The sequence below is a fragment of the Cyprinodon variegatus genome, unplaced genomic scaffold, assembly GCF_000732505.1.
Source record: "Cyprinodon variegatus isolate N-32 unplaced genomic scaffold, C_variegatus-1.0 Scaffold44, whole genome shotgun sequence".
Classification (NCBI taxonomy): Eukaryota; Metazoa; Chordata; class Actinopteri; order Cyprinodontiformes; family Cyprinodontidae; genus Cyprinodon; species Cyprinodon variegatus.
The window spans coordinates 1974002-1984169 of record NW_015150497.1 but is presented as its reverse complement, the minus strand read 5'-3'; the positions used below and the strand labels follow the sequence as shown (position 1 = coordinate 1984169).

The 10168-nt window shown below is 37.3% G+C and overlaps 1 protein-coding gene across 3 annotated transcripts in view; it reads right to left on the bottom strand.

Moving 5' to 3' along the window:
- The window catches only part of clasrp (CLK4-associating serine/arginine rich protein), an 18475-nt gene extending 8903 nt beyond the window's left edge, over positions 1–9572 (bottom strand). For all 3 annotated transcript variants that reach the window (XR_001481114.1, XM_015370279.1, XM_015370280.1), the window contains exons 1-8: positions 9469–9572; positions 5186–5325; positions 4847–4944; positions 3118–3219; positions 2669–2748; positions 2441–2525; positions 2137–2273; positions 1357–1453 (exon numbers count right to left, since the gene is read on the bottom strand). Coding sequence is in view for 2 of the 3 variants with exons in the window: in XM_015370279.1 (XP_015225765.1) it covers positions 1357–1453; positions 2137–2273; positions 2441–2525; positions 2669–2748; positions 3118–3219; positions 4847–4944; positions 5186–5284 (698 nt within the window). In the remaining variant the exon portion in view is untranslated. The remainder of the gene's footprint in view (positions 1–1356; positions 1454–2136; positions 2274–2440; positions 2526–2668; positions 2749–3117; positions 3220–4846; positions 4945–5185; positions 5326–9468) is intronic.
- Positions 9573–10168: the final 596 nt, after the last annotated feature.

Below are 10168 nucleotides of genomic sequence, written 5' to 3'. Positions count from 1 at the left end.
AAGAAAGTGCTTGAATGGAAATATGTGTAAATCTGCATATAGAAAAGTGTTTTTTTTTATGGTCAAATTACTCATGAAATCCAAATAATCAAGTTTGGAACCAGTTTTGGTCCTAATTTGGATAATTGGCAGAATGGACCTGCATACAAGAAAGGCCATTTGCACAACGCTTAGGACTACAGAGCTACAGACATAAAGAATATTAAAAAATTGTCATTTTGGATATATTTGAAGTTATATAGCTCATGTTGTGTACATTTTAAGAGTTTTACAGAACTTAGCTAGTGTCTTTCTTAGCTTTCAATTGAGATACATCACAAGATGGGATTTATATTATTAGTTTACAGGCCTATGGCATTCGGGTGCAATACCTTTGTGCACAAGCTATGAAAAGCTGGGAGCAAAGGGGTTAAGAGATCCAACTTTTACAGCAATTCACTGCATTTATGAAGAGGGAAACTCCAGTAGCAGAGAAATAAAAGGCCAAAACTAGGGATTCAAATTATCAATTATTGAATTATTTCAAATTTGATTGATCTTAATCAACTGATGGTTTATTAATAAGCAGCAATTTCCTTATAAACTTGAGTTTTCTCCTGTATTAAGAGCATCTTTCCATAACATGAAGAACTAAATATATTTTTAGTACATTATGTTGAGTTAAAAAGAGAAGAACATCATATCTCTACCAGCTGTGTTAAATACTGACGGTATAAACCAAAGAAAATATTTTTTTTTACACATTGTTAAGCTAAACATACTTATAAAACAAAATAGGAACCAACATTGTTACTTAATATAAAAAATAACTAAAATGTGTAAAATAGAGATGTTAAATGTTAAAGAGATGTTACAATTTAAAGACAGGATTTGTCACTTTAACATGTTAGTTTGCTACAAAATAGAGAAGTTATGCAGCTTCACCAGGCAGCATGGCTAAATGGGCACTATTTAGGGGATAAGGAGTTTATGGGGTGTTGATATTTATAACCAAAACCACATAAAGTTCATTCAGCATCCTTGTCCCCATTAAACAGTGTAAATAATCCTGCTCTGGACTCTTAATTGGTTCATGTTGCTGCTCTAGTACTGCTGGTATTATTTCTTCTGTAAATACCAGTGAGGGTCCACATAAGGATAAACAGCAGCCTCTAGTGGATGGTGGTAACATTACACCAAAAAGAAATTCCCTGTAAATTGAACTTTTCAATTAATCAGATTGAATAAAATCTGATATTAATTGACAATTAAGTGCAAGTCAATTATTTTTTAAATCCCAAACTAAAACAAAGTTTGTCCAATCGGTTGAAGACATATTCTACTGAAAACAAATGTAATTTGCATATTGCATTTTACCTGACAAAGTCACCTTCAGCCATTCCATATGGAGTCGCCATTTTGTTTAGATCCAACAGCTGTTCAGGAGTCAGCTCATCAACATCAACCTCCACATCTACACATATGTAAAACACACCAGGGCAAAGTTAGAAAAACCTAATCCCAAAACTGTTATCCACAGCAAGTAAAGTACCCAGAGACATTTAGTGGTAATGGCATTATTTGATCACGAAAACTTTTGAATTGGAAGAGATAGAGAAATTTTATATACACAATGAGTACATACTAAGATGTAAACAGCTATTTACAGGATTTTCTATTATTTTCAATGACCTGATTTTTAAAATGACTATCACATAGACATTAACCAACAAGGAACTAGTTGGTTAACAAGATAGACGAAAAGTTGACAAATGGATTTGTTTACTGCTTTACTACTCATTTAAAAATGTTACTACTTATTTCCTCGCACTCAGAAATAATAAAAAAACATCCTTCATCTAATCATTTTTATTGAAAAAAAAATGAAAAATATTAAACTGTAATGAATGCTTTGCTTGCTACACATTAAAGTGTTAATGTGCAACGTTAAGGACTAGTCATAAAAATGGCCTATAAATTTGATTAGAAGATTACTGAAAGTAGAGGTGACTGTCTTGTACTTACAGTGCTCCATAAAATCAACTATGGATTAAAAAAGTTTCAACTGTAGCTATAGAGGGCGGCTTTGATAAACTACATTTATTTAAAATCAGACATATTAAACTTTCCTCATTATACCCCTCAAAACTCCCTCACCAATGTCAGGAATGCCCTCATCCTCTTCAGATTCACTGTTTTCTGAATTGTCCTCTTCTTTGTCCGACTGGGAATGAGGCTCTGCCACAGTGCTGTCTTCATACGTGTAACCAATGGCGACCTTTTTCTCAGCAAGTCTGCACAATCAGAGGAAGAACTTGTGAGTTTATAAACCACTTATATTCTGCAGGAACAAAAGACACCATCCATGTGGATGAAAATCATAAAAGTCTATGTATCAAAGAAAAGGAAACAAACATTAAAGCATAACTGAAAAATTCAAACCCATAACAGAAAAACATACTTCTTTTTCTCATCCTCGTTTGGTTTGGCCAGGCCACCGTAGAGCTCGTCCAGGTAGATCTGATATAAACACTGCTCCTCTGAGACTATAACAGGACAGCAGGGAGTTCATGAACAGATCGCAACTTCAAAATATACCCACTGAGAGCTGGTTAAGCAGCTCTACAGGCACAGAGCTCTGCATAAGTGTAAAACAACAACTGTAAAACTAGTTTAAGTAAACACTTACTGTTGGCAAAATCATTCTGTACGAGACCTCTATAGCGCTCATAATTGCACTTCCTCTCCTCCATCTCATGCTCTGGGGTTCTGGGAAGGGATATTAGGCAAAATATATATTAAAGCAAGAGCAGATGTAGCTTTCAAATATATGACAAAAATTAGCTCTAAAACAATTACTCTACACAAGATTTAAAAGATAACCAACATAAATTCTAATAGATGTTCATCTGTAGTATTAAATTATATTAAGAAATATTAAACATCAAAATAAGGTGCATAAAATAATTTAATTATTCTATAAAGTGGATCAACTTGTCTCACAGAATATACATGCTTAAATTGTGTGTGTAATAAGCCATAAGGCAGAAGATGATGATCTAACATCAAATCATAATAATGAAAAAAAAGACCTTGTCATTAAATGTAGTGAGAAAATCTTTTTTGTTAAAAACTTACGATGTAGTGAGCAGAGGGGGAGTGTAAGTCGGGATGTAGTCCAGATGGGCCCTCACATCAAATCTGTCAATCATGTTGCTGGCATCTCCTTGCCACGGCATCCTTTAAAAAACAAACAAAAATAACCAGAGAAACAAAGAAGACACTAGTTAAAGTCAGAGGGAAATCTTATTTAAATGTGAATATATTTAACGTATTTAACATATTTAACGGTTGAATAAAGAATCTTCGCAGAGTAGTGGTGACCGTTAAAGGTGTATAGTTGGAGAGCGAATTGTTGGCCGTTTCTCAATTCACAAGACCGCAAGTATGGACTCATGACCTTAGCCAGGTATGTTCTTGAGAAGAACACAGAAAACTGTGGACTTGGGGAGAAGGGGAGGATGCAGCATAAATCTGGGTCAATTGGAACAGAAACGTACTGATGACGTCACCATACGCTCAACGGTTGTCTGGAGCTGCTTTCCACCTCCTGTTATTAACAGTCCCTAGATAATAATAAATTCTGACCTTTTTCATTTAGTGGGGGAATTATAATTAACACAGTCAGATAAAAATAAATCAAATGAACACTTTGCCAAATAAAACAAAAATATTGCCATCATATCCAGCGGTCCTACACACGGCTCATGCCAAAAGAGGGCTGCTGCAGACGGGCTAGGATAAGACCTGGCTGCCGTTACCCTCAGAGCTAGGCTGGTTGCCAAAGTCCTCTCAACTTTGGAACATTTTTTTTTTTAAATTAAACATTAAATCGATAAATGGGCCATATAATGACACTTAAAAGTAGAAGGTCCTCACCTCAAATGATCTTCAAACTTACTTTTATTGAACAACAGAAAAGAGAAATGTTAATTTAATACTCTGAGCGCTCCATTAAAAGGAGACGAAGGAGACTCCAATGTAATTTCCCATTGGAAAACTACTCGCACTAAGTTGCTAACTGGTTAGCAACGATGCTTCCAAGAAACCGGCCACGACCAAACGTGCTTGCGAACCTTCCGCCACAACAACTGATAAACGGCAAATCAAATTCACTTTATTCACTCGTGTAAAGTTGTTCACCACTTGGGAGAATTCCGAACTGAAGCCGTTGGAACAGCCGTTTCACTACGACTTTAACCTCCACCGAAAACCTTCAGTTTGACTGCTTTTATTTTAAAGAAACAGTTTACAGGCTAATCATTTCAACTTTTTCTAACACATATCAGCAAGTAGCACCTTTTTTTTTATTACTGCACCTACACTATTGTCTCTGTAGTTATTCCAAACGCAGCAGACATTTGTAAATTAGGATGTTTTAATAAATATTGGACATTGAAAAAAAAAGTACAAAGCTCAAAATAAGGTCAAGGCTTTGTGTTATGTTCAGCTCTTCCTGTATTTATTGCAACTCTGGTTAACTCTCTAACACTGAAGGAACTGCAGCCAACTCTGATGAAAATTGTTTTGTTTTTTTTTGTTAACAGCTTTTCTGCCGAACCTGATTTCCTTTTATAAAACCCTGACAATAAAAGCTGCTGACACTTTTTCTCATAAAAACTTTTACAAGGGAGTGTTTTTATTAGTATAAAGTCTGAGTTCTCCAGTATAGTACATTCACTGAGGGGGGAAAGATTGGATTGCTGTTGTTTTCAAACAGCCAATTAGTGGTCAGAGCCAATCAAGCTTAAAGTAATCTGATTCCAGTCATCTGCTTCTCAGTCATTTGTGTGCAAGTTTCTCTTACATGTTTGCAGGACTTTCTGCAGCGAGCGCCACAGCTGGGTCCAGGTGGATCTTGTAGGATCGGCCATGAACTTGTAGAAATTGGGCAGGATCTTTTTTCTATAAAAACAAGAGGAGAGCTAGGTGAACACAACAAACTGCCTTAATAAATACGAATGAACAGAAAAAACCCTCTTTAATACAGACTGTGTCGACTTTTAAGGTTAGTGCAAACTTGTCTCCTAGATTGTTTTTTGTATTTTACTGTTTAACATTGTTCATTGCTAGACTAGCCCAAAAACATTTGCACTGTTAAATCAATCACGTTTGCAATGATCAGCAGAACAACCAAATTCCTCACTATCTTCTCGTAGTACTCGCGGCGGCGCTCGCCTCGGCGCTTGTAGTCTACCATCATGCCACGGAGCTTGCGCTCGTGTTTGCGGGCCTCCTGCCACATGACGGCGCCGCTGGGGGTGGGGGCGCGGCGGGGCACGGCTGCTGCAATGGGGAAGTGAAACAAAACGGACAGGAGAAAAGACAAAAGTAACATGAGTAGAGATTTACCTGTGTATTAGTGTCCCAAATCATTAATCTAGGCTTTGTACTTGCTCTAAATAGAGCTGAACAATTAAAGCTAAAATTAACACAACATTTTTGCTCTTGTTGCATTTAACAAGAGTACAACTCATCGTTTCATCTTATGCTCTAAGTGGATCTGCAACCACACAGAAGGGGAAGAGTTGCAGCTTATGCACTGGTTCAAGCTGCAAGCTAGCTGTAAGCACTTGTACATACTGATGTCCTGAAACAGTACTTTAATTTCTGATATATTTATCTAATATGAAATCAGTGCAACCATACATACTTTCATTACTTATTCTGTTCTGTTAGGAACGGTGATATTACTCTAAATCAGAGCCCATGAGTTAAAAAAAGAAGGTATGAAAACAACAGATCCATGTATTATTAACCAATGTGTTACATTAACTTTAAGCAGAAGTGGAGTGTCTATCAGCTTGTTTACCAGAGATATGAGATGCAGGCCAATATATTTCTGAAATAAATATTTTGGCTTCTATCAGACCAATGTGTGATATCAATATTTTACAGTGCATACAGTGGTAAAGTTCTACAATCATGAACTCTGGAAAAGGACTAACAAAACAATAAAACCCTGAGGCCAAAGAGAAAGGCTTTGTCTATTGTCTGGTAATACCTTTGTTTTAAGAAAGGGAACTGTTTTCCTTCTCAGGTGTTATCACAACCAAAACTGTTCTGTAATTTGTATTTGTTTAAGTACCAGTCAAACTGTGTAATAGATGGAATTGTTAGCTGAACTCTGAACTTTATATTCAACAAGAGCTGAATTTTAACTCAGCAAACTATTTTCTTAATCAAAAAAATTATTCTGATCAGTTGATAAAACTGTTCATATTCTTGTTTTAATTAGATAATGTTTTTTGTTTGTTGGGGTTTAAGAAGATTTTCTTTTCTTTTTTTTTTGCAAAAATCATACAGTCCTGCTCCCAAAGTCTAATTCATGTTTCTATCAGAATGTGAAATGACAAATTAAAATTGAGACCATTCATATCAATAAACTGAATGCAGAGATTAGGATTTAGCTAAATAAGAGAAGGAAAAACAACAGGATTTTATCTATTTTTCAAAACGTATTTGAGGAACATTGTTTCATAAGTTAAGTGTTTTCATTCATTACTTCTTTTTGGATTTTCACAATTAAAAATAATCTGTTAAAAGGTAACAGATCCACAATAAATAAACTAATGACCACTGCAATAAGGGTGTAAATATACATTTAACTCCAGAAACTGGGATACATAATGGGATACAAAATACTGAAGAATGAATTATTCAATCCCATGACTGAGACCAAACAAGGGTCAGTAACGGATTAAGCTGTATGACACTGGCATGGAGGATATTTTCATTTAGCATTTCAGCAGTACAACAATAAACAGGTACAATTTCAATCAAAGCTTCAGTTTACACTGGTTGGAAACTGGAAAAGGTGAATTAATAACAGTAACTTAGCTCTGCTGCTCACAATCATAGCTACATTTCAGATAGAAGAAAAACAGACCTTCCAAAAGTATATCATGTAAATGTATATTCTGCTCAGAAAATAAAACAGAGAAACCATGTGTTTGTGTTTTTTTTAGAAGATATTTAACTTTTACAAGGAGTAAAACAGTAATAGTCTGGATACAATACAATTTTCAATTTACAAAACAAGTTAGGGTTCTGGTTGGGTCATCTTACTCTTTGTTAATCTACCCACGGTGGACATGAGTGAACTAATCTCAGCTGGATTTACCACTGGACTTTGACCAGGTCCCACTAACATATCACTGAGGTTTAAACTAAACTGTTCAGCTGTTATTCTGATTGTATGTTCAGGGTCACTGTCCTGCTGGACAGGGAAACTCCTCCCCACCATGCAAAGGCATGGTTCAGTAGCCAGACAATTCAAAGTGCTTTATGTAAACAGAGCTGAAGAAAAGAAAACAGAGAAAAGCAGATGGTAGTAGCATTATAAAGGCAAGTCAAGAATAGCTGGACTAAAACTCAAGGGTAAATATTTCAGTAAACCAACTAGAAAAATGTTGCTTGTCCCCATTAGATTGGAGGAGTGTTCCTGCCTTTAGAGGAGGAGTTAAAGTATCTTGGGGTGCTGTTAACAAGTGAGGGGAGAATGGAGAGGGAGATTGATAAGACGAATCGGTACGGCAGACACTGTACCAGTATTTGTGGTAAAGAGAGAGCTGAGCAAAAAGAAAAAGCTCTCGCTTTACCAGTAGGTCTATGTTCCTTCCCTCACTTATGGTCAAAAAATCAGGATCAAGACCGAAAGAACGAGATCCCAGATACAAGCGGCTGAAATGAACTTTCTCCACAGTGTGGCTGGGTACACTCATAGATATAAGGGGAGGAGCCTGTCATCACAGAGAGGCTCAGAGTAGAGCCGCTTCTCCTCCACATGGAGAGGAGTCCACTGAGGGTGGCTCGGATATCTTTATCGAATGTCCTCCGGGCACCTCCCTCGGACATGATGGAGAGACTATCACCTCAGGCTTGGAGGTGGAGGAGGTGTCTGTGGAGAGGAGAGTCTGGGAGTCTGCTGAGACTGCTGCCCCTGCGGCCCCGGTCCCAAATAAGTGGAAGACAATCAATACTAGTATGTTTCAGCGAACAATTTAAACATAATTTGATTTAAAAACATTATAAGTATTTTAAAGATTTGTAGGAGTTAATTCCAGATCAGCGGAGCATAAGAACTAAAAGCTGATTCTCCATGTATGGATCTGGTTATACAGAGTAGATTTGAGCCAGAAGACTAGAGAGATCTGAGTGGTTGTGTTCAGATTATTCACTTAGCTTCCCTTTTACAGCTGATACGGTAAAAACAAGACTGTGATGTAGTTTGGAACCAAGCTATTCAGGGATTTCCAGACTAATGAAAGTATTTACTCTCTAAAGATACAGGGGAGCCAGTGCTATGACTTTACAAGTAGGGTGATGAGCTCTACTTTCTTAGTTTAAGTGTGGATTCAGGCAGCATCCTTCTGGGTCAGCTTCAGCAGGCAGACCTGTGAACATACTGTTGCACCAATCAATTCTACTAAAGAATAATGAGTCCTTCTGAAACATCTGTCCATTAATCCTGTGAATGATTATCCAAGTGACAAAAGGCCAGCTTTGTAACTTTTTTATGTGCCTGTGAAGGTTCAGGCATGAAACCAAGAACCCTAACCTCACTTAAGCCCAAATTGCAGGCCTAATCGAGTAAAACAAGTTTTATGTCACCATATTGAAATCTGATTGATACACTGGGCTCAAAATACACTTGTAGTACATAGACATAAATTCAGATGTTTGCTTTATTATCTGTAGTGCTGCAATTACTTTCAACCTCCCCTCCTTAGGTCCACAAACTATTACTTTAGCTTTTCTGTAACTCAATTTTTAGCTAATTTCTACTTTAACCTGTGCTTCAATGGTTTCATGTTCACCATAATGTGGTCTGTGTGTTGCCTCCATAATAAAGCCAGCCTCAGATCTTTAAGACAACAACTATGGCCCAACTCCCGCTTCCCTGTCCATGCTGAAGACCAGCATACCACCAGCATCATGGTGCCACCACCTTGTTTCACTGTTGGGATGGTGGGCTCAGGTTACGTGCTGGAATTATTTAATAAAGCATAAAACGACTAATATTTGAACCAAAAAGTTTCACTTCATATCTCATCGGAGCAGAGCTCTGTCGTTCATGTGTTAGATATCTTTCTAACATGGCTAATCACAGCTCAACGGTAACTGGCACGTGCTAACAGAGCTAATCCCGAATACTAAGGTTTATTCAGTTGCACATAATGATAACATGACATGTTTCTGAGCAGCAGTGGGGTGGACTCTCGTGGTGTAAGGTTCAATTAGTCATTAAGAAACGGGCCTGTCTGACTGCGCACCTAACTCAGGCCTGCTCACTGTTAGCATCAGAGCTACATTAGCTCTGCAAAAACGACTGGAACGGCGTCTGTCGCACAGCTCAACGACACACAAAAGACATCACATAAAACCCTCCGAGCTAACCTAATAGAAGTTTGCATCCACAAGCTATACCTGTTTATAGTGTCCACCAAAACGAACGGGGGTTAATCTCCGCGGGTGAATGTCGCCACACGCCTCCTTCTTAGTATTCCGCCTTCACCGAGCTCAGCCTCTAGGGGGCGCTGATTAGCCAGATTTTTCCGGACTCTGAAAACATGAAAAACACCGACCTTTGTCTAAAACATTACACAAACTATTCATAACAAATGTATTGTGTCGCACCACCAAATCATGAACTCGGATGTTGAAATCACTTCCTTGGCTGCGTGTGTACAACTTGGACACATATGAATTATGATTATATGTCATCAAAGTAGCCTACATGTAAAGACATATTTTGGGCATTGTGTATTTCTTCACTCTTCATCCAATCACAAACCTTTATTAATGGTTCATAGAAATCAGCTCACTCCATATTTTATCTTGCTATTTAAAATTTAGCCTATCTGTCTTAAACTTGTCCAGCTGTACTGTCCTTCATACAACATTGCAACATTGAAATGTGTGAATGCATTTCCTCATCAGTCTTATCACACTGTTCATCAAATTTTTTTCATTACCAAATCAAAAGCATATAGACATTTAAAGCCGAACAATTATTGAAGCATACCCCTAACAGAATCAAGTGTGTCCACATATGACAGCTTTTTTTTTATAGGAGGATCATTATACAGGGTTATTGCACCTGGTGTTTACATTGGTATTTATATAG